The sequence below is a fragment of the Rhincodon typus genome, chromosome 1 (assembly GCF_021869965.1).
Source record: "Rhincodon typus isolate 14 chromosome 1, sRhiTyp1.1, whole genome shotgun sequence".
NCBI lineage: Eukaryota > Metazoa > Chordata > Chondrichthyes > Orectolobiformes > Rhincodontidae > Rhincodon > Rhincodon typus.
The window spans coordinates 6,573,383-6,599,961 of record NC_063332.1 but is presented as its reverse complement, the minus strand read 5'-3'; the positions used below and the strand labels follow the sequence as shown (position 1 = coordinate 6,599,961).

The 26,579-nt window shown below is 44.7% G+C and overlaps 1 protein-coding gene across 2 annotated transcripts; it reads left to right on the top strand.

Moving 5' to 3' along the window:
- Window positions 1-511: 511 nt before the first annotated feature.
- nagk (N-acetylglucosamine kinase) lies at window positions 512-26,345 on the top strand. 2 transcript variants are annotated; one of them, XM_048601773.1, is made up of 10 exons: window positions 512-640; window positions 2,813-2,897; window positions 4,071-4,169; window positions 6,383-6,524; window positions 9,190-9,300; window positions 12,804-12,916; window positions 15,768-15,855; window positions 16,647-16,744; window positions 23,074-23,152; window positions 24,085-26,345. In XM_048601773.1, the coding sequence occupies exons 1-10, from the start codon at window positions 612-614 to the stop codon at window positions 24,276-24,278; spliced, it is 1,038 nt and encodes a 345-aa protein (XP_048457730.1). In that variant the 5' UTR covers window positions 512-611; the 3' UTR covers window positions 24,279-26,345. The 2 variants fall into 2 exon arrangements, with proteins under 2 accessions (XP_048457730.1, XP_048457739.1); XM_048601782.1 differs by lacking the exon at window positions 4,071-4,169.
- Window positions 26,346-26,579: the final 234 nt, after the last annotated feature.

The window sequence follows — 26,579 nt, the reverse complement described above, 5'->3', positions numbered from 1 at the left end:
TTCATCCAGCCCTGCACCTTGTAGACTCCAAATGTTAACTCTGTTTCTCTCTCCACAGACCTGCCGAATTTCTCCAACAATTTTTGGTTTTGTTTCAGATCTCCAGTGTCCGCAGTTCTTTGTTTTATATTATTACATTCTGCTTCCTGCCACAAATAAAGTTTTGGATACAAGTTGCAGAAGGTGATCCAAGGGAGAGCTGGCAATCATACACCACTCGGACTTGGAGCAATATCGCCTTTCCTTCACGATCACCGAGTCAAAATCCTAGAATTCCCTCCCTAACAGCAATGTGAGTGAACCTACACCGAATGGTCTGCTGCCGTTCAAAAAGGTGGCTTAACACCACCTTCTGCGGGGAAATTTGGGAAGTAAATGGAGAGGAGAAAACAAATAACAAAATATTTGGCGACGCCAGATGAAGTGGTAATGCTGCGAGTATAGAAGCAAAAGTTCTCTCTCCTCAACCATCCCACTCTTCCCCCTTTCTCAACAATTCTGCCCGACTATCCACTTCCACCGATCGTGCACGTCATGTGACACTGGCTGTCACATGATCGCATTTGTTACACCTCCCTTTGTCACCTGATTAGACTCAGTGGTGCCGGAAGATGGTTTTCCTGTACGGCGGAGTGGAGGGGTGAGTGAATGACTGTCTGGGCAGGGTTGTCCCCGGCTGGACGGTCCCGATGAGTAACTACCACCGCCCACCGCCGCCCGGGCCGTTTTCCGGCTCAGCCTCGGGAGATTGTTGGCAATGGGGGTGCCCTGGACTGCGTTCTCACAGCTTCATCCCTCTATCTCCACTCGCTAACCTCATCCCCCCCGACTTACCCCATCACCTTTTCCCCGACCCCCGTCTCAATTCCACCCCCCGCGCTGGACCGCGTCTCAGGCCCCCGCGTCCTCCCCGGCTCCCGTCTCAATTCCCCCGGCCCCCGTCTCAATTCCACCCGCCCCCGTCTCAATTCCCCCCCCCCCCTCCCCTCTCCCCACCCCCCCCCCCCCCCCGACACCTCCACTGACATGACACCCCCCCACCCCCGGACTACGTGTCCCCGTCTCCTCCTCCTCCTCCCTGCACCCCCTCCACTGACTAGACACACACCCCCCCTCCCCTACCCATATCCCTGCTTTTATTTTAGCTTAACCACTACCACTGGCAATCCCATTCCTAGTAGTATTACTTTAAACCACTGCAGTCCATGTGGTGAATATTCCACACTGTGTTGTTAGGGAAGGATTTCCAGGAATTTGATCTTTGTTTGCAGTTGGCCCCATTATCGGGGAAGCTAATTTTAATTGCCAATTTCCTTCAAAAACACATCTCCATTCCTTAACCAAAATATCCTATCACAGGAGGAGAGAGGAGGATACTCACAAAAGGAAAGGGATGCTTTGAAAGGAAACTGCAGAAAAAAAACCAAGTTATGGGAATTGTGGGTTTTAGGAGTTGAAGTCACAGAGATGTACAGCACAGAAACAGACCCTTTGGCCCAAGTCATCCATGCTGACCCATTTGCCCAATTTAGTCCCATTTGCCAGCATTTGGCCCATATCCCTCTAAATGCTTCCTATTTGTATAACCATCTGAATCCCTTTTAAATGATGTAATTGTACCAGCCCCCTCCTCTTCCTCTGGCAGCTCATTCCATACATGCACCACCCTCTGTGTGGAAAAAGGCTCTCCTTATGTCTGTTTTTATATCTTTCTCCTCTCACCTTAAGCCTATGCCTTCTAGTTTTGAACTCCCCTACCCTAGGGGAAAAAACCATCTATGCTGTTGTGATTTTATAAACTCTATAAGGTTTTTAAGTAGATTTGTAGCTCGGGGTGTGGTTGGTTGCCTTGTCAAGCTGGTTCGCTGTTCCATAGATGTTTCATTCCCGCCTGGTATTTAAACTCTGGGGTCCGTTGAGCTGGGTTACCTCACTTCCAGTTTTCCTTCGCAGTGGAGTATGTATAGGATCTAGCTCTGTGTGTGTTGATGGCCTTCTTAGTGGAGAAACTGGACTCCAGAGTTCAAATACCAGGCGGGAAAACACAACAACGCTTCATCAGAGGCTGCACTGATGATGTTACCCAGCAGGGTAATGAAACGTCTGCAGAACAACAAACCAGCTCTGTGAGCCAACCAATCACAAAAACTTCTATAAAGTCAGCACTCGGCCTCCGACACTCCAGGGAAAATAGCTCCAGCCTATTCAGCCTCTCCCTATAGCTCAAACCCTCCAACCACGGCAACATCCTTGTAATTCTTTTCTGCACTCTTTCAAGTTTAACAACATCTTTCGTTTTGCAGGGAGACCAGAATTGAAAGCAGTATTCCAAAAGTGACCTAACTAATGTCCTGTACAGCCGAAACATGACCTCCCAACTACAATACTCAATGCGCTGACCAATAAAGGCAAGCTTACCAAACGCCATTTTCACTATCCTGTCGACCTTCAACTCCACTCGAAGATCTTTGTTCGGCAACACTCCCCAGGACCTTACCATTAAGTGTATGCATCCTGCCTGATGAGCCCTGCCAAAATACAGAACCTCACATTTATCCCGATTAAACTCTGTCTGCCACTCCATGGCCCATCAGCCCATCTGATCAAGGTCCCATTGATTCTGAGGTAACTTCTTTGCTGCCTACTAGACCGCCAATTTGGTGTCATCTGCAAACTTACCAATCATGCCTTCTATATTCACATCCAAATCATTTACATCAATGACAAAAAGTGTTAGATGAAGATGGACCAGTGTCAAAAAACTGGACTTATTGCATATTCAAAAAGAAATTAATGTTCATTCTTTTGTTAGAGGAGCAACTAGCTCGAATGTAGTGCTGATTGCTGAGGACGGGACGATCAAAGCCAAGGTGAATGGTCCAGCCACCAACCACTGGGTAAGGAATAGTTAGTTTCTTTACCACCAAAGAACCAACTGTATAACCTTTCTTCCAATCCTGATTCTGAAGAGTCATTGTTCCAGTGTTCTCTCCACACACAATGCTAGAGCTTCTGACTTTCTCCAGTACTTTTGTAAAAAAAAAACTTCTATCTTCCAGCATCTACAGTGCTTATATTATAACCGCTAATAATTTTATGTAGACCCAGATATGAGGCAAAGAATTCTGCTTTATTAACCCTCTCGAGATTATTGGGCTCACCATAATTCTATCTCAAGTTTCTCTCAGTCTTTATCCCAAAATGTTACATTCTTAAATACGTTTTCATTTGAATACAGTCTAAGGCACAGTGTCTTAAAAGCTTTCTACACAGGCACTAGCCTAGTGGTATTATCACTAGGCTATTAATCCAAAGACTGTGGTAATGTTTTGGGGAGCTGAGTTCAAATCTTGCCAGGCTAGACGGTAATTTATTAAAATTGAATTCAATAAATATCTGTAATTTAAGAATCTTAACTATGATCATTGTCGGCTATCAGAAAAACCTCTTTGATGCACTAAAACCCTTTAGGGAAGGAAATCTGTCAATCTTAACTTGGTTTATCCTATGTGTGATGCCAGACTCTCGGCTATGTGGTTAACTCTTCACTCCTGCCTGGGCAATTGGGGAATGGGTAGTTTTTTTTTCAAAAAACTATTTTCTAATCAACCTGTTCACAGATGTTAGTAGCACCTCCAGAACAGGTGGGACTTGAAGCAGGGCCTTCTGTTACAAAGGTAGGGATATCTAAGGTTTTGGAGTAGATCTGTAGCTCAGGTTGTGGGTGTTGAGGGTTGGTTGGCTCGCCGAGCTGGTTTGTTGTTTTGCAGACGTTTCGTTACCATGCTTGGTAACATCCTCAGTGCAGCCTCCGATGAAGGTAGGGGTACTACCACTGCACCACAAGAGCAATAAATACTGGCCTGGCCAGTGATACCCACTACCTGTGAATAAATAAATTTTCCTTCGTCCCTGCCTCTTGCCACTGGCTATCTGAGTTAGGGCGAGGAGAGCAGTTGATTGGTAGATTGGTGAGAATGGGTTGTGGGGAGATGAGCATGCCTGGTTGTTTCAGTGGTTTGTCGTCTTGTGTTTTGACTGGACAATGGTGTCTGTTTCATTCTCTGCAGCTGGTTGGGGTGGACCAATGCTTGGAAAGCATCAACAGCATGGTCCTGGATGCTAAGAAGGCAGCTGGCGCAGATCCTAATGTACCACTCAAGTCCTTGGTAGGTAAACTTTATAGACCTTAAGCCTGGCCAACGCTAATCCAGCTTCCTCGGTGCCGCTCAGAATACAAGGACAGAACATTGCCTGATGATGATCAAATTGAACAAACGTACAAACATATGAAATATCAGCAAAAGTAAGCTGTTTTGTCCATCAAGCCTGCTCCAGCGTTTGATAAGATTGTGGAAGATCCATTTCTGTCCCTGCTCACTCTGGCCCGTTCATTCTGTGTGTGCCCAGTGCGTATTTCCAAGCTGCAAATGTTGCACATGCTTTCTCTCTGTAATCTTGTGTGTTGAAGTGAATGCCTGGGCCTGCCGTGTAAACCTAATCCATCTCAGGAAGCTACTTTTCCTGTTGCGAAATGTGAGCTGGTGATACTCAACTTTGTAGAATAATGATGACTCTGTACAGGAAAAGACACTGTGAAGGCCAAGGTCAGAGTTTATTGTTGTCTGGCTGTAGGAAGGCAGGCAGTGCTGTTACTAGAAATTGGGAAGCTGTAGTTCCATGAAGACATGAGGATTGCAACCTCTGGAGCAGTATTTCGTTTTTCACATATGTGATATAAAACAAATTTGACTTTCACTTGTCTTTGTATCACAGCCGACCCCTTTGGACTTTGGTGATAAGCTTGTGTGGAGTATCTTGTTGCTGGTTCAAAGTGCAAGAGGGTGAGCAATAAATCAGACTGAGAAAAGTTGGAAAGGAGAGACAAACAGTGAGTGACAAGTGAACGATGATGAATGCATGGGCTCAGTTCTTTTGCTGTGGTTGTGTTTTACTCTTGGCCTTTTCTTTCCTTCCTCCATCATTATGTTAAACCTGGATCAACCTCAGCTACAGTGTTGCACTCAGTTCTGGAAGCCAAGCTATAAGGAAGACAGGAAGGTGTTGGAAAAGGGATGGGGTGTTTGGGGCAAGTTGGAAGATTTTTTTATTTGATTTATTATTGTCACATGTGAAAAGTAGTTTTGCTATACAGGCAAATCATTACCTTACACAAGATAGAGAGAAGAGGCAGGCAGCGGTGGGGGGGAAGGAGGTGAGAGTTGTCGAGATGGTGTGTGGGGGATGGGGTGGAGAACAGGGAGATGGATTCTGGAGAAGAGAAACAGGAATATGGACTGTGGCGGAGGGGGAATGTGGCGTGAGAGGTACAGTGTTGTAGGGGAAGGTAGAGATTGTGGGTTTTGGAGTAGGGAAGTATACGCAGAACGGGGAGAAGGGTGGGCGAGTGGGTCTAGGTGAAGGGGAATGAGTAGCTTCTGCCACTTTTTCAGGCAGTGAGCTCTCATCCCTACTTCCTCCTTATGGAAGCCATTCCTTGCTGTTTAATCTCTCTGTAACCATTAAATACCTCAACATGACCATTTGATTTAGTGATGTTTAGTTCAGAGTTAAGGAACTCCTCTGCTCATCTTTGAAAGTGAGTTGTTGCATTCTTTGCATCCACCAGATGGGGTGGGAACACAAGTATGGCCTTGAAAAGATGACACCAGCCTCAATACCCTCCGGACTCGATATTGAGTTCAATAATTTTAGGGCCTAAACTCTCCCATATCCCAGCCCCCCACCCCACACACCAGGCCTTGTTACCACATAGCCTGCCATTACACACCCCCGTTGTTAGTCACTAACAGTCCCCATTAACAACTATTCACCTCCCAGCCTGATCGTTAGCAACTCCTTTGTCTGTCCAACTGCCTTTCTCTCTCTTTGGGCTCTATCCTATCGTTTACTCCCTACCCCACCCACTTCCCTATTTTCTGCACATAAACTGACGTTTTCCCAGCCACCATCAGTACTGAGGAAGGGTCACCGGACCCGAAACGTTAACTCTGTTTTCTTCTCCACAGATGCTGCCAGACCTGCTGAGCTTTTCCAGCAACTTTGTTTTTGTTCAATACCACAGCCTTGGTTTGGTGTTCAAGTCCTTAGAATGGGACTTTGACCCACAGCTGTCTGAAGCCAGAGTGCTTCACTGTATTTTCATAGATAAAAGCGGCAATAGATTGTTATTCTTGAAAAAAAGTTTTGTTGTTGAGCTCAGTGTCTCTTCTGAGCAAACCATGGGTGTTTGCCCTGAGTTAATTGGCTTTATCTTTGTGCCTTCTCAGGGGTGTTTGCCCTGAGTTAATTGGCTTTATCTTTGTGCCTTCTCAGGGGTGTTTGCCCTGAGTTAATTGGCTTTACCTTTGTGCCTTCTCAGGGGTTGACTCTAAGTGGGGGAGATCAGGATGAAGCAATCAGCACATTGGTCCAGTTGCTGAAGGAGAGGTTCCCAAACCTGAGCGAGAACTACAGCATCACTACAGATGCAATAGGGGGCATATCGACAGCCACAGACACAGGTAAGGCTCTATAGTGCAGGCAAGATTTTGTTTTTCTGTTGAAGTTCATGAAATTGTATTTTGGGGGCTGGAGAGCTTTCCCTTCCACCTAGTGGTTAAACTTTAAAACTCCTCTCTCCTGTCAATGTGCCCCTGCTTGAGGAGTCCAGCATTTTTTGACCACCCCTAATTGCCCGAAGAAGGTCTTCTCAAGTCCCAGCTCCCAATGCAAACATAGAAACAGGCTATTCAGCCCCTCGAGTCTGTTCCACCATTTCGTGAGATCACGGTTGACCTGCGGCCTAACTCCATATACCTGCCTTTGGCCCATATGCCTCAATACCGTTGCTTAAAGGAAATTTATCTATCTCGGATTTAAAACTAGCAACTGATCCAGAATCCATCACCCTTTGTGGAAGTGAGTTCCAAAATCTACCATCCTTTGTGCGTTGAAGTGCTTCCAATCATCTCTCCTGAACAATCTGGCCCTAATTCTCAGACTTTCAGATCTAGAATCCCCAGTGAAAATAATTCATCTGATTAAAAGAGTTGCTCTTTCATAGGCCATCACTGGCCTTTGCCCATCCTTAATTGCCCTTGAACAGAGTGGCTTGCTAGGCTATTTCAGAGGGCATTTAAGTTAATTGCATGTCACTATGGAGTCATGTGTGGGCTAGAACAGGTCAGATTTGCTTAGTGAATCAATTGGGTTTTTATAACAATCGGCATGATCACATTAAATTTATTTTTAAGTTGGATTCAAACTTTACCATCTGCCATTCTGGGATTTGAACCCATGACCTCAGAACATTAGCCTGGGGCCTGGATCACTGATCGAGTGACATTATCCCACCATCTCCCTTACTGAGTTGAGCTGAAATTCCACCAGCCTGCATGGTGGAAGTTGAATGTGTGTTTCCAGGTCATTAGCCTGGGTCTCTAGATTACTAGTCCACTGACATTACCACTACACCACATCCACTGGTTTTCCTTTATCTCTGCTACAAATAACATCCTCAAAAACTCTAACTGGGCCCATGTGGCACTCCCGTTTTAGACTTGGGATAGCTGTTTTTCCTTGACAAATGGGACATCTCTGTGAACTTGACCTTTTATGAATCACAGTCACTTTTACTTGCACCAGCTTTTCACTTCCCAGCATTCAATTTCTCAAGTCGTCATGTTGAGATATAAACTTGTGTCCTTTGGGTTTTAGTGCAATAACATCATACTTGACAAACTTGGAGTTTTTGAGAGTATTGCTTGTAGCATAGACTAAGGAGAGCAGTGGTTGTGGTGGTGGTTGGATTTTCAGAAGGATTTTGGTAAGATGCCACTCATGATAGTAAATAAAAATAGAGCAGTTGTGATTGGGGAGAATATACTGGTATAGGTTGAGAATTGCTTAATGAGCAGAAAGTAGGAATAAATGGCTCATCCTCAAGATGCCATGCTGTTAAGTGTGGGGTACCACAAGGATCAATTAGTAGGTCTGCAACTCTTTACAGTCTATATAAATGATTTGGATATTGAGACCAATTGTAATATTTTCAAACTTGTAAGTTGAGGTGGATGCAAGGAGAGGTCAAGAGGATTTAAATGGGCTGAACAGGTTGGGAAGTGCAGGTATTCAAAGGGACCTGGGTGTCCTTGTCCATGAGTCAATCAAGACTAACATGCAGGTACTGCAAGCAATCAGGAAGGCAAATGCGATGTTGGCCTTCATTACTTCATCAGTAGGATGTGAGTACAGATGCAAAGATGTCATGCTGTAATTATATAGAGTCTCGACGAGACTGGAGTATTGCAGGACAGTTTTGGTCTCTTTGGGTGTGCAGTGAAGGTTCACCAGCTTAATCCCCGCAATGGCTGGATTATCTCCTGAGGAGAGATGGGGAAACTGGGCCTGTATTCTGAAGCGTTTCAAAGAATGAGATGATCTCATTGAAACATAGAAAATTCTTGCAAGGCATGACAGGATTAATGTAAATAAGATGTTTCTCCTGGCTACTGATTCTAAAACTGGAAACATCAGCTCAGGATAAGGGATAGGTCATTGAAGACTGAGATAAGGGGAATTTTCTTCATTTAGAGGGTGGTGAATCATTGGAATGCTCTTCCCCAGAGGGCTGCAGAGGCTCAGTAGTTGAACAGATTCAAGTTGGAAATTGATAGGTTTGTGGAAACTAATGACGTTAAGGGAAATCGGGATAATCTGGAAAAGTGGCATTGAGATAGATGATCAGGCATCACCCAACTGAAGGATGGAACTGACTCGATGAACTGAATGGCCAACTACTATTCTTCTGTTCCTAATGTTCCCAGAAAGAGGCAATTTGCCTTTTCCCTAGGATGAATGAGTGTGATATCAGATGAACCATGCTCAAGCTGTGCTAGAGTGTAGTTACGCCATTGTTTGATCTTGCTGCACCATGACCTTCCCTCAAACACGTGCATGTGTGTCCTTGTCTTCTGATAGTCGCTCTCGTGGTAAATGTTGGCTTTCTGCATCAATGTACGAATGGCTTGACTGAGCTGGGATTTGCTTTGTAGACTGTCAGTACTCTCTTGGAAGATGTGCTGGCAAAGGTTACCCATCTGCAACAGAACCTAACAGTAGTTTCTTTTTTGTCACTCCCCCTCTTCCTCTGCTGCTGCCTGCCAAAAAAACACCCACACACACCAGGTGGAATTGTATTAATCTCGGGAACTGGTTCCAACTGCAAGCTCATCAATCCGAACGGCTCAGTGACCGGGTGTGGAGGCTGGGGCCACCTGCTCGGAGACGAGGGATCTGGTGAGTGAAGAGGAATAGTGGTTTTAAGAAGCATGGGCTTTTGAGGGGTGGGTTATGAGGATGCATGTGCAAGGGTAAGACATCGACCCACCTTCCGTTTTTTCACAAGCTCTGTTGCTTTACACTTTACGCAGAGAGCTTGGAAATTTACACCATTTGAGGACATGCTTGAATCCAGTTCCACTGGGGAAAGTTACAAGAATGGTACTGGATCTGAGTGTGTCTCTCCTCTGTAACAGGGAAAACTGAGAGGCTGGTCTGATAGAGCACATAAAAAAACAAAAAAAAATGTTGTGAAGCGGATTGATCAGATATAGTTACAGATCGTCTTTCTGCCCTTGGGGTGTCCAAAATTGGGTTTCGTCAATACAAGGTAACTGCCAGTAAGGGAATCTTTACCAAGAGAGCAGTTACAATGTGGAACTTACCTCTGTGTAACAATATTGCAAACCCAGGGAGTTTCAGACTTAGTCATGGATGCTGATTCAATCAGGGCAATTCAGTATTGTATCCTCCCTGGGAAGAAGCTCTGCTCTGTATTGAGGATGAACATCAGTGCTCTGTTGATGGAAGGTTTGCTGGATCTAAACCCCGGAGCTGGACTTGCCAATTGGTGGTCTGTGTCAGTCAAGCTACTAACGCTTGCTGAAAGAGTTGCTGATATCTGTCAAAGCCCCCCACCCCCAACTATTCCACATCTCCTCAACCCAAAATGTTCCTTCCTCACTTACACCTCCCAATCCCAATCCTGTGAACTGCCCTTGCCTGACCCATTATTCCACATGCTGAAATGCCCCTTCCCCACCTATACCTTCACATCCTTGCTTCCTTCCCCAGCTACGGTCAGCCCTTTTGATGGGGAGGTGGGTGGGGGAGTGGGGGGAGTTAGGAGAGATGCGGCAGTGAGAAGTGATAATTAGCTTAATACAAGTAAGGAACAGGTGGAAGTCATTCAGCTTCTTGAGCCTGCTCAGTTATTTAATAAGATCATAACTGATTTTATTGTAACTTCAAAACTACATTCCTGCTCATCTTCCACCCCTTGATTAACAAGAATCAATCTTTCTCTGCCTTACAAATACTCAAAGCTTCTGCTTCCACTGCCTTTTCTGGAAGAGTTCCAAAGACTCTTGACCCTCTTGAGAGGATAAAAAATAATTCCCCTTATCTCCATTTTAAATAAGCAATCCCTTATTTTTAAACAGTGACTCATGGTTCTAGATTCTCCCATAAGAGGAAATATCCTTTTCGTTCTGCCCTGTCGAAATTCCCCTAGATCTTATACATTTCAACAAAGTTGCCTCTTATTCTCCTAAGTCCATGGAGATACAATCTAGCTTCTCTGACATATCATCACAAGACAAGCTGCCCATTCCGGGTATTAGTCCCTTAAACCTTCTCTGTCTTGCCTTTAATAACTTGATATCTGTCCTTGAAGGAGTTCAGTGCTGTGTACAGTACTACAGATGTGGTCTTCTCAGTGTCTCATGTAACTTGAAGAATACCCTCATAAATTTCGCATTCAGTTATCACACATTAAATTTTATTTGTATAACGTTTTATTTGTTTTGCCAGATACTTGCTGTGTACCAAAATTTTGTGATTCAGGCACTGTCAAGGTGCACCCAGATTGCTCTGCGTCTTGGTGCTCTGCAATCTCTCACCAATTGGATAATATGCTTAATAAAAGCAGAAAGTGCTGGAGAAGAGTTGGAGAGAGAAGCAGTTAATGCTTTATTCCTCCTCCCAAAATTGACAAACAGTTCCACATTTTCCTACATCATACTCCATTTATTAGATGTTTGTCCACTCACTTAATCCACTTATGCAGCTTCCATAAATGTTCCTCACAACTACCTATTGTTGTGGTTATCAGCAAATTTAGCTACCGTACCATGCCATTTGATCCTGTCATCCAAATTGTCTATGTAAGTTTTAAGCAGTCGAGCTCCGAGCACCAATCCCTGTGACGGACCATGTGTTGCTGACCTGAAAAAGACCTATTTATGCCTACAAGGCAGCACGGTGGCTCAGTGGTTAGCACTGCTGCCTCACAGCACCAGGGACCCGGGTTCGATTCCAGCCTCGGACGACTGTCGGTGTGGAGTTTGCATATTCTCCCCGTGTCTGCGTGGGTTTCCTCCGGGTGCTCCGGTTTCCTCCCACAGTCCAAAGATGTGCAGGCTAGGGTGGGTTGGGCCATGCTAAATTACCCCATAGTGTCCAAAGATGTTAGGTACGTTAGGTAGATTAGCCATCGGAAATGCAGGATTACAGGCATAGGGTGGGGGTGGAGGAGTGGGGGGTGAGTCTAGGTGGGATGCTCTTCAGAGAGTCAGTATGGGCTTGTGAGCCAAATGGCCTGTTTCCATACTGTAGGAGTTCTATGAAAATCTACTTGATGTTAGCCCACCAAAATTCTGTCAATCCCAAGACACCAACCCCTACAGCATGAGTTTATATTCTTCAGAATAGCCTTTGATGTTACATGTCGAATGAGAATCATAGAATCCCTACAGTATGGAAACAGGCCATTTGGCCCAACAAGTCCATACTGCCCCTCCAAAGAGCATCCCACACAGACCCATTCCCCTACCCATGTATTTCCCATGTCTAACCCATCTAACCTAAACATCCCTGGACATTATGGGCAATTTAGCATGGCCAATCCACCTACCCCGCACATCTTTGGACTGTGGGAGGAAACCGAAGTAACCGGAGGAAACCCACGCAGACACGGGGAGAATGTGCAAACTCCACACAGAGAGTCACCGAGGGTGGAATCGAACTTGGGCCTCTGGCGCTGTGAGGCAGCAGTGCTAACCACTGAGCCACCACAGAATGCCTTCTGGAAATCTGGAACCACCAGTTCCCCTTTATCCAATGCCCACGATTCTTCCTCAAAGGACTTCAGATATGCTTACAATGATTCCCTTTTGCACGGTGACTCTGCCCAATTACCTTGAACTTATCCAAATGTCCTGCTATTACTCGTTTAGCAACTGTTAAGCTAACTAGCTTGAAGTTTCCAGATTTGTGACACACCCTTTATTTTTAAACAAAAGTGTTACATGTACAGTCTTCAAATCCAGTGAGACTGTTCCCAAATCTTGTCAGTTTTGGAAAAGCAAAATCAGTGCATCGACTTATCTCTCTGACCTGTTCTTCCAAATGAAGTCAGTCTGGACCCAGTCAGTCAACAGCTCCAACAATTTATTCAGTACTACTTCTCAGGCAATTGTCCTTTTCCTGAATTCAACCCTCCCTTCCATTCCCAGATTTTCTGCTGCGTTGAGGACGGTTCTAATGTCCCCTACAGTGAAGACTGATGCAAAATGTTTCTCCAATTCACCTGCCAGTTCCTTATTATCCATTATTAATTCTGCGGACTCACTTCTATAGGACCAATGCTCACTTTAAGTTTTGTTAGAAACTCTTACTTTGTATTTTTATACTTATGGCTGGTTTCTTAATAATTTGAATTCTTCACTCTTTCTTTGCAGCTTATTGGATGTCACTATTGGCTATAAAGATTGTGTATGACGCTATTGACAACTTCAAGCACACACCATTTAACATCTGTCTGGTGAAGGAGGCCATGTATGACTACTTCCAGGTTAGAAGTTGTCATCATACTGACCAATGGTGTGAGTTGTTTGATAAGGACCTTTATAGGAGGACTACGTTTCAAGTACAGGGCACTGCTCTGGTCTTCATTATGTGAGAAGGAAAGGGTATGCAAGTATTGGCAAAGGTCAAAAAAGACTTGAGAAAATGTACAAGCAGAATGATTTGGGAATAATGTTCATCAGATATAGTTTGGACATTTCTCCTTGGAGGGAAAATCGAGAGGAGATCTGTTGGAGATATTCAAAATCACGAGTCTAAACAGCATAGGTAGGAAAAGACTGCTCACATTGGTGGAAGGATTGAGAACCAAAGGGCACAAATATAAGGTAATTGGTATAGGAAGCAATGGAAGAAGACCTTGGGGAGGGAAAAACCTTTTTACCTAGTGGGGGCGAATTTGACACTGTTCTCTGCAGCAAAGAGTGTTGCCTGCCAGTGTCAGGGTTCGGGGTATCTGCTCTGGGGCTGGAGAAGAACTTCTGTGTCAGCATGGAGCATTTAGTGATCATGGTCCACATTAACACCAACATTGGTGTAATGAAGCCAGAGGTTCTGCTGAAGGGGTATGCAGCGTTAGGGCTAAACTGAAAAACAGAACCTCAAAAGTAATGGTGTCTTGGAGTAATCCTGAGCCATGTGTTGATTGACATTGGACTCCAAGGTCCCTCTTATCCTCTGCATATTTCAGACACCTACCGTTGAATCACTACCACACAGACCAGTTAATGTGACTTGTCATTTAGGGAGAAGTTGCACAGGCACATGATGGAGAATGGATTAGGTGGTTCTATTGGTGGCAGTTGATGAGTTGGAGAAAGCTTGCATGCAAAATAACCATTGATGTGGACTAGGGTGCTGTTGAAATGTTTTGGATATGTTGAAATGATGTCATTTGTCATAATATTGATCTGATGCCTTTGCCTTGCATTCTCTAAGCAAAGTGTGTTGAGGTCAGTTGTTAATTAGATTGTGTACCCTCTTTGAAGGGGGGATAAAATCTGTGGCCTTTGGGTCTTGAGTGGTGTCTGCTTGACGGGTCTGGCATGATTCGATCACTGCTTCTCCTTCTCCAGTCACTGCTGAATCATGTGTGTCCAAGACCCACCAAAACCTGAATGTGTAATCCTGGCTGGCAAAACTCATGCAGGATTGCTGGAGTGCTGCTCGGTCAGAGATGTTGATCTTCAGATGCAACATTTAGCAGAGTCCCACCGTTTGCCCTCAGTTGGATATGAGCAATCCCATTATCCGACATGAAGAAGAACAGAAACATTCTCTCTGGTGGTCTACAGCATTTATTCCTCATCCGGCATTACCAAAACCTATCATCTGGTCATTATCGTACAGCTATTTGCAGGACAGTTAATCTCTCGTAACATATTTAAGTAGAAAAATGTGTTCAAGATTGTTCAAACACAATGCTATCATTAAATTTATAGAGAATGTTAGCATGTAAAAGGATCTTCTAGCACGTCGTTACTGTCCTATCAGTCTGTTCTCGATCAACATTAAAGTGATAGAAGGTGTCATTGACAGTGCTATCGAGCAGCATCTGAATAGTGACACCCAGTTTGGGCTCCGCCAGAGCCTCTGGGGGAAGGCGATGGCCTAGTGGTATTATCACTGGTCTGTTAATCGGAGACCCAGATAATGTTCTGGGGACCTGGGTTTGAATCCTGCCACAGCAGATGGTGGAATTTGAATTCAATAAAATATCTGGAATTAAGAGTCTAATGATGATCATAAATCCATTGCCGATTGTCAGGGGAAAAACCCATCTGGTTCACCAATGTCCTTTAGGGAAGGAAACTGCCATCCTTACCTGGTCTGGCCTACATGTGACTCTAGACCCACAGCAATGTGGTTGACTCTTAACTGCCCTCTGGGCAATTAGGGATGGGCAATAAATGCTGCCTAGCCAGCGATGCCTGCATCCCATGAATGAATAAAGAAAATAAAATAATGAAACTCAGTTCCTGGCCTGACTACAGCCTTCGTTGTAAAATTGGCTCCAAAATTGGAGTCAGTGATATCAGGGGCAAACTGTGCTGGTTGTAGTCATACCTGACACATGGGAAGATGGTCGTGGTTGCTGGAGGTCAGTCATCTTAGCTCCATCTCACCTCTGCAGGAGTTCCTCAGAGTAGTATCCTCGGCCCAACCATCTTCAGCTGCTTCATCAATGATGTTCTTTCCATTATAAGGTCAGAAATGATTGCATAATCTTCACCATTTGCGACTCCTCAGATACTGAAACAGCCCATGTTCAAATGCAACAAGATCTGGACAATATCCAGGCTTGAGCTGAAAGTGGCAAGTAACATTCGTGCCACACAAATGCCAGGCAATGACAATCACCATTGAGACAATCTAACCACTGCCCCTTGACATTCAATGGTGTTACCATCACTGAATCCCCCACTATCAACATCATGGGGGTTATCATTGACCAGAAACTCAACTAGACGTGCCACATAAACACAGTGGCTACAAGAGCAGGTTTGAGGCTAGGAATCCTGCAGCGAGTAACTCACCTCCTGACTACCTAAAGCCTGTCCACCATTTACAGGGCACAAGTTAGGAATGTGATGGAATGCGTAGTATTCCTAGCCTGTGTAGTAGCAAATTACTGCAGATGCTGGAATCTGTACTGAAAACAAAGCTCTAAGGAAGAGTTATCTAGACTCAATGTTAGCTTGCTTTCTCTTCGTGGATGCTGCCTGAGCTGCTGTGATCTCCAGCAATTTTTGTTTCCATTCCTAGCCTCTGACCTGTTCTATGATTCTGTGAACTGTTCAGATTTGTCTCTTAAACCTTTTCTTTCTTTTCTGATGCAGGTGTCTAATCGAATGGCCCTTCTCACTCACCTATATCGTACCTTTGAGAAATCCAAAATTGCTGGATTTTGTCGAAAGCTAGCAGAAGGTGAACATAATTTTTGATGACTGTTTACACCTTTTTAAGTCGTAGATCACAAGCCAAATGAACATATTAACCAAGATTCTGTCGGTGGCACCTGTTGCCTCCGGGTCAACAGGTTCCAAGTTCAGATCTGACTCCTCAGAATTAGACTCAAATATCTTGACTGGCCCTCTAGTGGAGCATCAAGGGACTGCTGTACTGTCAGGTTTTTGGGAGGAAACTAATTTGAGACTGTTATCCTCCCAGGCAGTTGTAAAAGATCTCAAAGCAGTACTTCAAAGAATTGTCCTCCCAGCTGGTGAAGGCCAAATATTGTTATCCTTCCACCGATATTGGTGAAGTAAGTTCTCTGACAACCCGTCACTACACGGTCAATGTTTACTGTACTCAACACACTACATGACAATAGTGACTCCTCTTCAAAATGTCCTTTTGTTTTTGGCTGTAGTGCACTTTGGGAGCCATTAGAATAAACGCAAGTTCTTTCATTTAACACTTGAACTCAATCTTGACTCTCCACTTAGTAGGGATAAGATTCAAGATCTTGGTGTTGCAGCCCAGTAACATAACCACTTGGCCATCCAATTCCCATTCTCAGTGTGTAGAATGTGATAGGATAAGGGGTGACCTGGTATGGAACAGGTTCAAGACCCTGAATGTCTTACTCCTGTTCTTAGGATTCCTGTGTTCCTATGTTCCTTTCTTTAATTGCAGGGGCAATCTTAATGGATGGGAGTGATTGGGGAGAAGAAAGCCCCTTTAAAAATGATCATTTAAAAGTTCTTTTTTTTCAGCGGCACAAGCTGGAGACCATTTTTCTTGTCACATCTTCAGAAGAGGGGGTCAGGAACTTGCCCGGCATGTTGTGGCTGTGCTGCCACATGTGGACCAGGTAAAAATGAAATGTAACCATTGAGTGTAGGTTTGTTTCCAAAGTTGGGCTTTTGAGCCAGTTAACGTCTTCTGTCTTAATGCCTCACAATTCAGAAGAGACGTCTTAGCCAAGAGAATGTGGTGAGAATGTAGAACTCATTGCCACAAAAAGTGATTGATGCAATTAAGAGGAGGCTCAGTAAGTGTTTGAGGGGGAAGGGAATAGGTGCTTATCCTGATTGAGCTGAATGGGCAAGATTCGAATGCAACTTTATCAGCGGCATGGACTGGTTGGATTAGTTCTGTGCTCCACACTCTGTACTTCACCAAACTTCAAAGCCCAGCATGCTTGCACAAATAGAAATGTGATAATGATTAGATTTGGGGCTAAATATTGTCCAAACCTGTTTCTGTCCGGCAATGAAATATTTAGTCTTCACTCTAGGAATGGACAATGTCTCACTTTAATATCTTAGCCAAAAGGAAGGAGCTTTGACTGTGCAGCACTCTGTCAGCTCCACAATGAGAAGCAAGCCTAGGCTGTATGCTCGGATAGCTGGAGTGGGAATTCAATCTATGACTTTCTGACCTGAGCAAGACTGCCTCCCACTCGTCCACAGCAGAATATGGTGAGATTATAGGGCTTTCATCCCATTTCTGAACAGTGGTTGAACTTTGTATCTGCTGCGGTTTAGTGTTACGCACTGCCAGTCCCATCCCATGGGTCGCCATTCCCACAAGAAGAAATATACAGGCCTTCAATAGAATGGACAGAAAGGGAAGCATCCCTAAGTGGAAATTAAACAAAAAAGGGGGTTCCACGGATAAATGGCCTAATTCTGGGTTGAAAAATTACAGAGCACTTCACCCCAGGATCCCGAAAGAAATGGCCATGGATATGGTAACCATTAGATCTCAAGACATAGGAGCAGAAGTACACCATTCTGCCCATTGAGTCCACTTTGTTATTCAATGACATCATGGTTAATCAGATAATTCACAGTTCTGCTTCCCTGCCTTTACCCCACAAACCTTGATTCCCTTCCTGATTAAAAATATATTATGGTAGTTAGGTTTGTTTTTATGTTTTTAAGATTAAAGGGGTCCCATCATATAGCAAATGTAACTTCTCTGTTCAAGAAAGGTAGGAGGCAGAAAGCTAGCTTAACACAGAGAAAACACAAGAATCGTATTATTAGTGAGGAGGATATAGTAGAGCACTAAGAACATTGTAATGAATTTAAGTGGAGTCAGCTTGGCTTTGTGAAAGGGAAGTCCTTTTGAGTAATTTAGTATACTTCTTTTGAGGAAGCAACAAGTGATATAGATAGAGGAACTTCTAGATGTGATGTACTTGGAATTCTAAAAACCTCTTGGGCAGGTGCCACATGAAAATTACTGGACAAAATAGGAGCTTGTGATTTAGGGGCTAACATATTAACAGGAATAGAGCATTGGTCAGTTAATGGAGATAAGTCTAAATGAGTAATGTTCTAGTTGGCAATCTGTAACTGGTGCAGTGCCATAGGGATTAGTGCTGGGGTCTTGACTGTTTATTATCTGTACAAATGACTTGGATGGAGAAGTCAAATAGATGTTCCTAATACGACTGATGCTATCAAGGAGAGTAATTTTTCTGCAAAGCAATACAAACAGGTCAAGTGATTGGCCAAAAATTTGGTAAGTGGAGTATAACATGGCAAAACATCAGCTCATCCACTTTGGCAGAAAGAATATAAAAGCAGGATGTTATGTAACACTGATAGTAGGAACTGCCGATGCTGGAGAATCTGAGATAACCAGGTGTAGAGCTGGATGAACACAGCAGGCCAGGCAGCATCAGAGGAGCAGGAAAGCTGACGTTTCCGGTTGAGACCCTTCTTCAGAAATGGGGAAAGGGAAGGGGATTCTGAAATAAATAGGGAGAGAGGGGGAGGCGGATAGAAGATGGATAGAGGAGAAGATAGGTGGAGAGGAGACAGATAGGTCAAAGAGGCGGGATTGGAGCCAGTAAAGGTGAATGTAGGTGGGGAGTTAGGGAGGGGATAGGTCAGTCCAGGGAGGACGGACAGGTCAAGGAGGCAAGATGAGGTTAGCGGGTAGGAGATGGGGGTGGGGCCTGAGGTAGGAGGAATGGTTAGGGAGGCGGGGCTGAGCTGGGCTGGTTTTGGGATGCGGTCGGGGGAGGGGAGATTTTGAAGCTTGTGAAGTCCACATTGATACCCTTGGGCTGCAGAGTTCCCAAGCGAAATATGAGATGCTGTTCCTGCTGCTTTCGGGTGGCATCATTGTGGTAATGCAGGAGGCCCGGGATGGACATGCCGTCCAAGGAGTGGAAGGGGAGTTGAAATGGTTCGTGACTGGGAGGTGTAGTTGTTTATTGCGAACCGAGCGCAGGTGTTCTGCAAAGCGGTCCCCAAGCCTCCGCTTGGTTTCCCCGATGTAGAGGAAGCCACACCGGGTACAGCGGATGCAGTATACCACATTAGCAGATGTGCAGATGAACATCTGTTTGATGTGGAAAGTCTTCTTAGGGCCTGGGATGGGGATGAGGGGGGAGGTGTAGGGGCAGGTGTAGCACTTCCTGTGGTTGCAGGGAAAAGTGCCAGGGGTGGTGGGGCTGGAGGGGAGTGTGGAACAGACAAGGGAGTCACGGAGAGAGTGGTCCCTTTGGAAAGCAGATAAGGGTGGGGAGGGAAAAATGTCTTTGGTAGTGGGGTCAGATTGCAGATAGCGGAAGTGTCAGAGGATGATGCGTTGGATTTGGAGGTTGGTGGGGTGGTACGTGAGGACGAGGGGGATTTTGTTTCGGTTGTTATTGCGGGGATGGGGTGTGAGGGATGAGTTGCGGGCAATGCAAGAGACACTGTCTGTCTTCCAAACAATCCCTCGTCCGTAACTACGCTGGCCCTATCCCCCACCTCTTCCTCCGTTACATCGATGACTGTATCAGTGCCGCCTCGTGCTCCCACGAGGAGCTCGAACAGTTCATCCACTTCAGTAACACCTTCCACCCCAACCTTAAGTTCACCTGGACCATCTCTGATACCTCTCTCTCCTTCCTGGACCTCTCTGTCTCCATTTCTGGCATCCACCTGGAAACCGATATCCATTTCAAGCCCACCGACTCCCATAGCTACCTAGAATACACCTCCTCTCACCCACCTTCCTGCAAAAAGACCATCCCCTATTCCCAATTCCTTCGCCTCCACCGCATCTGCTCCCAAGATGAGGCATTCCACTCCCAGACATCCCAGATGTCCTTGTTTTTCAAGGACCGCAACTCCCCCTCCACAGTGGTCGAAAATGCCCTTGACCGTGTCTCTCGCATTTCCCGCAACTCATCCCTCACACCCCATCCCCGCAATAACAACCGAAACAGAATCCCCCTCGTCCCCACGTACCACCCCACCAGCCTCCAAATCCAATGCATCATCCTCCGACCTCTGACATCTGCCATCTGCAATCCGACCCCACCACCAAAGACATTTTTCCCTCCCACCTTTATCTGCTTTCCAAAGGGACCACTCTCTCCATGACACCCTTGTCCGCTCCACACTCCCCTCCAGCCCCACCACCCCTGGCACTTTTCCCTGCAACCACAGGAAGTGCTACACCTGCCCCTACACCTCCCCCCTCATTCCCATCCCAGGCCCTAAGAAGACCTTCCACATCAAACAGATGTTCACCTGCACATCTGCTAATGTGGTATACTGTATTCGCTGTTCCCATTGTGGCCTCCTCTACTTCGGGGAAACCAAGTGGAGGCTTGGGGACCGCTTTGCGGAACACCTACGCTCGGTTCGCAACAAACAACTACACCTCCCAGTCGCGAACCATTTCAACTCCCCCTCCCACTCCTTGGACGACATGTCCATCCCGGGCCTCCTGCATTGCCACAATGATGCCACCCGAAAGCAGCAGGAACAGCATCTCATATTTCGCTTGGGAACTCTGCAGCCCGATGGTATCAATGTGGACTTCACAAGCTTCAAAATCTCCCCTCCCCCTACCGCATTCTAAAACCAGCCCAGCTCGTCCCCGTCTCCCTAACCATTCCTCCCACCCCCATCTCCTACCCACTAACCTCATCCCGCCTTCTTGACCTGTCCGTCCTCCCTGGACCGACCTATCCCCTCCCTAACTCCCCATCTACACTCACCTTCACTGGCTCCAACCCCATTTCTTTGACCTGTCTGTCTCCTCTCCACCTATCTTCTCCTCTATCCATCTTCTATCCGCCTCCCCCTCTCTCCCTATTTATTTCAGAACCCGCTTCCCCTCCCCCATTTCTGAAGAAGGGTCTAGACCTGAAACGTCAGCTTTCCTGCTCCTCTGATGCTTTTTGGCCTGCTGTGTTCATCCAGCTCTACACCTTGTTATCTCTGTTATTTAACACTATCTTGTTAGTCCACTGGAAAAGGAAGCCTGTGCTGCAGACATCATCGTTCTCTGCCCTTTGCTGCTTCGCTTGGGGAATGGGGCAGTGAGGATTTGAGGGTGGATGCTGAGTCAGAGGGAGAGTCTGCAGCAATTGAGAGTGGAGTGGGGTGCTGAGCTAGGTGGGGCAGCGATCAACAAGCATTTAAAACACTACTAATGCGAGCAGCTACAGGCAGCATTGCTGGCACTTTGTCACATGCACAGCCAGTATGAGTGGTGAGTGTACCTTCTGCAACTGCTGTGACCGTTAATGCAGCCAGTGTTTAAATGGAGAAAATTCCTTAAACTCATTGGTACAGTCAGGTCTGGATGCCCTGATGCTTAAATCAGAAGATACAGTACGTAATGACAAAGATAAATGTAAGGATGTTATTTATTCTGAAGAAGGATCACTGGCCTCAAAACATTAACTCTGCTTTCTCTCCACAGATACTGCCAGGCCTAATGAGTTTTTCCAGCAATTTCTGATTTTGTGTGATTTCTAGCATCTGCAGTTCTTTGGTATTTTATTTATTGCATGAGGATTGGAATATAAAAGTAGGGAAGCTTAATGACCATTATACAGGGTATTAGTATGAACACATCTGGAGTACAGTGTACAGTTTTGTCTCCTTCCTTAGACAAAGAGGTTGTCGCATTAGACAGCTCAGAAGATTCACTCAACTGGTTCCTTATCTTATAACGAACGGTAGACAGTGTAAGTCTGTCTTACCATAGTTTAGAAGACTGAGGAGTGATCTTACTGAAACACAAAATATTCCAATAGGGCTAACTAGGGTGGATGCTGAGAGGACGCTTGCCCCTGGTGGAACGGTCTGGAATCAGGGCACCCAGTTCAAAAGTAAGCCTTTCCCATTTAAGACCGACATGAGGGTCATTAATCTGGAGAATTCTGTTCTCCAGAGAACAGTGTAGGCTGGGTCATTGAATTTTTTTTAAGGATGAGTTGGATAGATTCTTGATAGATGAAGATAAAGAGCATCAAGGTCGACCAGGAAATGGAAGTTTAGGTGATCAATCAGATCAGCCCTGAATGATCCTTAAATGTCAGTGCAGGCACAAGGGATCTTCCTAATTTATGTTACAGAAGTGGAAATAGCAGTGAAACACACAAAGGGTTGACACTTGGCACAGGGTAAAGACGTTGAAGTCTATTTGAACCTCAACACCCAGGAAGAGGCGAGGAGTAAGTGGCTAGGGAACAGAAATTGTGGGAGAGAACAAAAACATTGGGTTTGGTTTTCCTCCTATTTAACAGCAGTGAAATTTCTGTCAATCTGAACAGAGGTGCTGAACAAGGGGAAGCGTTGGCCTAGTGGTATTATCACTAGGCTCTTAATCCAGATAATGTTCTGGGGATATGTGTTCTAATCCTGTCACAGCAGATGGTGGAACTTGAATTTAATTAAATTAAAATAAAAAATCTGGAATGAAGATCTAATGATGACCATGAAACCATTGTTAATTGTTGGAAGAATCCATCTGGTTCACTAATGTCCTTTAGGGAAGGAAATCTGCCATCCTTACCTAGTGTGGCCTACATGTGACTCCAGACCCACAGCAATGCGGTTGAATCTGAACTGCCCTCTGGGCAGCGAAGGATGGGCAATACATAGTGAGCCAGCCAGAGAGGCCACATCCCATGACTGTGTATAAAGGACAAAAACTGCAGAGGCTGTGCTGCTGGTGAAGTCGGGCTGAGGACTGATTCATGGGACCTCAGTCTGATATCGCTGAGGGGCACCCTCCAGTTGAAGGTTGAACTTTGAGAAAGAATTGCTGAGATGACTGTGTTACATCTCCACCTCTGAGAGTAGGTGCTTGTTGGAACCAGCTCTGGCTTTTTGTTTTGTTGGAAAGATTTGGGTTTGTGTTTTGGTTTAACTGCTCCCCTTTGTCTTGCAGAAGCTGCTTGATGGGAAGCTTGGTCTGCCTATAGTCTGTGTGGGATCCGTGTGGAACAGCTGGGACCTGCTGAAAAATGGTAAGTGGCGATTGGGGGCAGCCCGGTGTGTGCTGGAGGAGGTCTGCCGTGATCAATCTGTAGTGTAAGTAATTTACTGAAGCTGATTCCCTCCTCAAACTACCTCGTCATCTGATCTCACGTAACAGAACCTTGTAGCACATCCAAATGCCATTCTGCTCATTGTCTGTGTACTGGATGAGTTCTGCTGTCCTACTCATTCCCATAGTTCTGTTCTTTTATCCTGTTCAACTGTTTATCCAGATCCCCTTGAAAGTCATCACAAAATCTGCTCCAAACCACTCATTTAGGTTGTGCATTCCAAATCATCAATAATCAGACCCTCATTTCTTATGTTTCCTTTGCCAATCAGCTTAAATCTTTAGACTTTGATTACTGTGATCGGAAATGGTTTCTTATTGGCTGTCAAAATTCCTCAACATTTTTAAATAAATACAAAACATGGTGGAGGCTGCAATGTTAAAGGGTGGCATTGGACCTGAAACGTTAACTCTGTTTCTCTCTCCACAGATGCTGCCAGACCTACTGAGTTTCTCCAATATATTATTCCTCAATATTTCATTCACCTTTTTTATAAAACCACCTCTGCTCCAGGGAGGAAACATTCCACCTGCCGCAGTCTCACCACAAAGCTGAAGCTTCTTATCCCCGGTGTTAGTTTAATAAATCTCCTTTTAGAAACGTCTTTAAACCCAGGTCCCCTTGGGTGGTGTAAAAGATCCCAGAGTATGTCTGGAAAGGAACCAGGCTGTCTCTCCAGTGTCTTAGTCAGGCAATATCCATTTATAAAAAAAATGGTTGAAATGGTCACCGCCACATTGTTGTTTGTGGAACCTTGCTGTGTGCAGATTGGCATTAAAATAAATGCACTTTGGGATGCCTTGAGGTTGTGAAAGGTGTTATATAAATACAAATTCTTTCCTTTCTTCCAGGCTTTCTGGAAGTGTTGAAGGAAGTCAAGCAAAAACCAATGGCAAAGAACCTGTGCAAGTTTACCATGATGAAGCTGAAATGCTCTTCAGCAGTGGGTGCAGCAAGTCTTGGTGCCAGGCACGTTGGTTACAATTTACCCATGAACTATGCGAACAATGTAGATATCTTCTTCGAACACTGCTTCGAACTCTAGAGACAACAAAGTGATCAGCTCTGACCAGTGAAGTCATGGTCTTGGAAATCAGAGATGGTGATATCATTCAACATGCCCTTTTTGTATATTTTCACACTTTGACCAAAAAAAAAAGTTTATTTGAGATCTAATTGCATCGCACACATTCCTAATCAGAGAATTCACCACCCCCGTGCTGTAAAATGTCTGACTCAATTACCAAGCTCTCTCAATGAAGATACTATCTCTCTCTCCCTCTGTTTTGCACACTTGGGTGGAAGAGAGATTTTTCTTATGAAAAATATCAAAATGTTCTTTATATATATTTAGCTTAGGAAGAATACTTTGAACTGTTAAACCTTAAGTCTTAAACTTAAATAAAGGCAGTTACGAGGAATGAAGCCCTAGTTGGCTAGATGTAGAATAAGAAAGTAAATTAGACAATAGATAAGTAGCGGCAAGCATTTAAGGAGATGTTTTGTAAAACAACAAGAAATTCTGTTGAGAAACTCAACAAGAAGTATGTACCATCAAAGCCTAAGGAAGGAAGTTGATCGAACCAGAGAAAATGTGCAATCCTGCAAACAGATAAATTAGAATGCGAGTAAGGCTAAATATTAAAAATAAACAACAAAATGTTTGGCAAGTATATAGAAAGGAAGAGAGTAGCTAAAGTAAACTAGTTCTTTTGAGGATAAAATCGGAATGAATGAGATAGAAGCAAATAGGATGATGCGATGCAATGCAAAACAATAACATACCATGACCATAGATCTGAGAGGAGTAGATACAAGTAGCAACAGTGTTCATGGTAGAAATCTCAACAATCCCAAGAAAAGTGAAACACTAAAGGGCAACAAGACAGGAGGAACTTCATGGTTGTGAGAGAAAAAGTAGTAGCAAAACTAATGGGATTGAAGGCTGATGAGTTCCTTTGACTTAGAGTTTAGAGGCCTACAGCAAGGAAACAGGTCCTTCGGCCCGACTTGCCCATGCTGGCCAGTTTCCACAATTAAACTAGTCCCATTTGCCCATGTTTGGACCATATCCCTCTGTACCTTTCCCATCCATGTACAAGTCTAATTGTTTCTTAAATGACAAAATCGTACTTGCTTCCAGCACTATTTTTTTGGCAGCCTGTTCCAGACACTCACCTCTGTGTGAAAGAATTGCCCCTCTGGACCTTTTTGTATCTCTCCCCTCTCACTTTAAACCTATGCCTGCTAGTTTTAGACTCGCCTACCATGTGGACTTAATTGGAGTGCATCCTTAAATATAAATATAATCGGTCGCAGAGAAAATGAATGAATCCATGATCAAAGCCTTCCATAATTCCCTAGATTTTGAAAAGGCCCTGGTGAATTAGAAAATCAAATGTTAAACCTTTGTTTAAGGAAGGAGGGCAACAGTACAGAGAAGGCTGCACACCAGTTAACCTGTCAATGCTGGAACCTATTATTAAGAGAAAATGACAATACAATCAGGCAGTGTACTCAATGTTGTGTGACAGGAATTATGTTTGATACTTTCTTCAAAGTTTTTGCACATCGCCTACAAGGCATAAGTCAGGTGTGTGATGGAATACTCCCCACGTGCCTGGGTCAGTGCAACTCAACACTCAAGAAACTTAACACCATCTAGGATGATTAATTGGCATCACATCCTCAAATAGTCACTCCCTCCACCACTGATGCACGGTGACAGTAGTGTGTATGCTTTAAAAGATGCACTGCAGAAATTCACCAACGGTCCTTATTCAGGTCTTTCCAAGGCCATGACCACTGCCGCCTGGAAGGAAGCAGATGCATGGGAACCTCACCACCCTGTATGACGTTCCTTCAGTGAGGCTGGATCAATATTCTGTAACTCCCTAATGACATTGTACCTACGGTACGCTGACAGTTCACCACCACCTTCTCGAGGGCAGCTAGGGATAGGCAGTAAATTCTGGATCAGTCAACCACATTGGTTGTATGAATAAATTTAAGAAAAGGTTTTTCACAATGTGATCATCCAATCTCTGTTTAATTTCTCTAATGCAGATGACAGCTCAACATAAATTGTTAATAAATTATAATAAATTGAAAATACATGTAAAATGCCTTTTATTTCAGACCCCCAGCGCCCACAATATTTTAGACTTATGTACTTTTGAAGTGCTGAAATGTAATGTGGGAAATGTGCCAGCCAATTTTGAAGAAATGGTCTTCAAAATAGTGCCATGGGATTTTTTACATCCGCTCAAGAGGGCAGGTTTGGTCTTAGTTTAGCATTTAGGAACAAAAGAAGATCACAGATTACTAGAATCCCTACAGTGTGGAA

What these genes read in the sequence shown, in the direction of transcription:
- nagk (XM_048601773.1), top strand. Translation starts at nt 612, where the DNA reads ATGGTTTTCCTGTACGGCGGAGTGGAGGG. An exon ending in CTGTACGGCGGAGTGGAGGG is followed by an intron (nt 641 to 2,812) that starts GTGAGTGAATGA and finishes TTCTTTTGTTAG; the next exon opens with AGGAGCAACTAGCTCGAATG. An exon ending in GTCCAGCCACCAACCACTGG is followed by an intron (nt 2,898 to 4,070) that starts GTAAGGAATAGT and finishes CATTCTCTGCAG; the next exon opens with CTGGTTGGGGTGGACCAATG.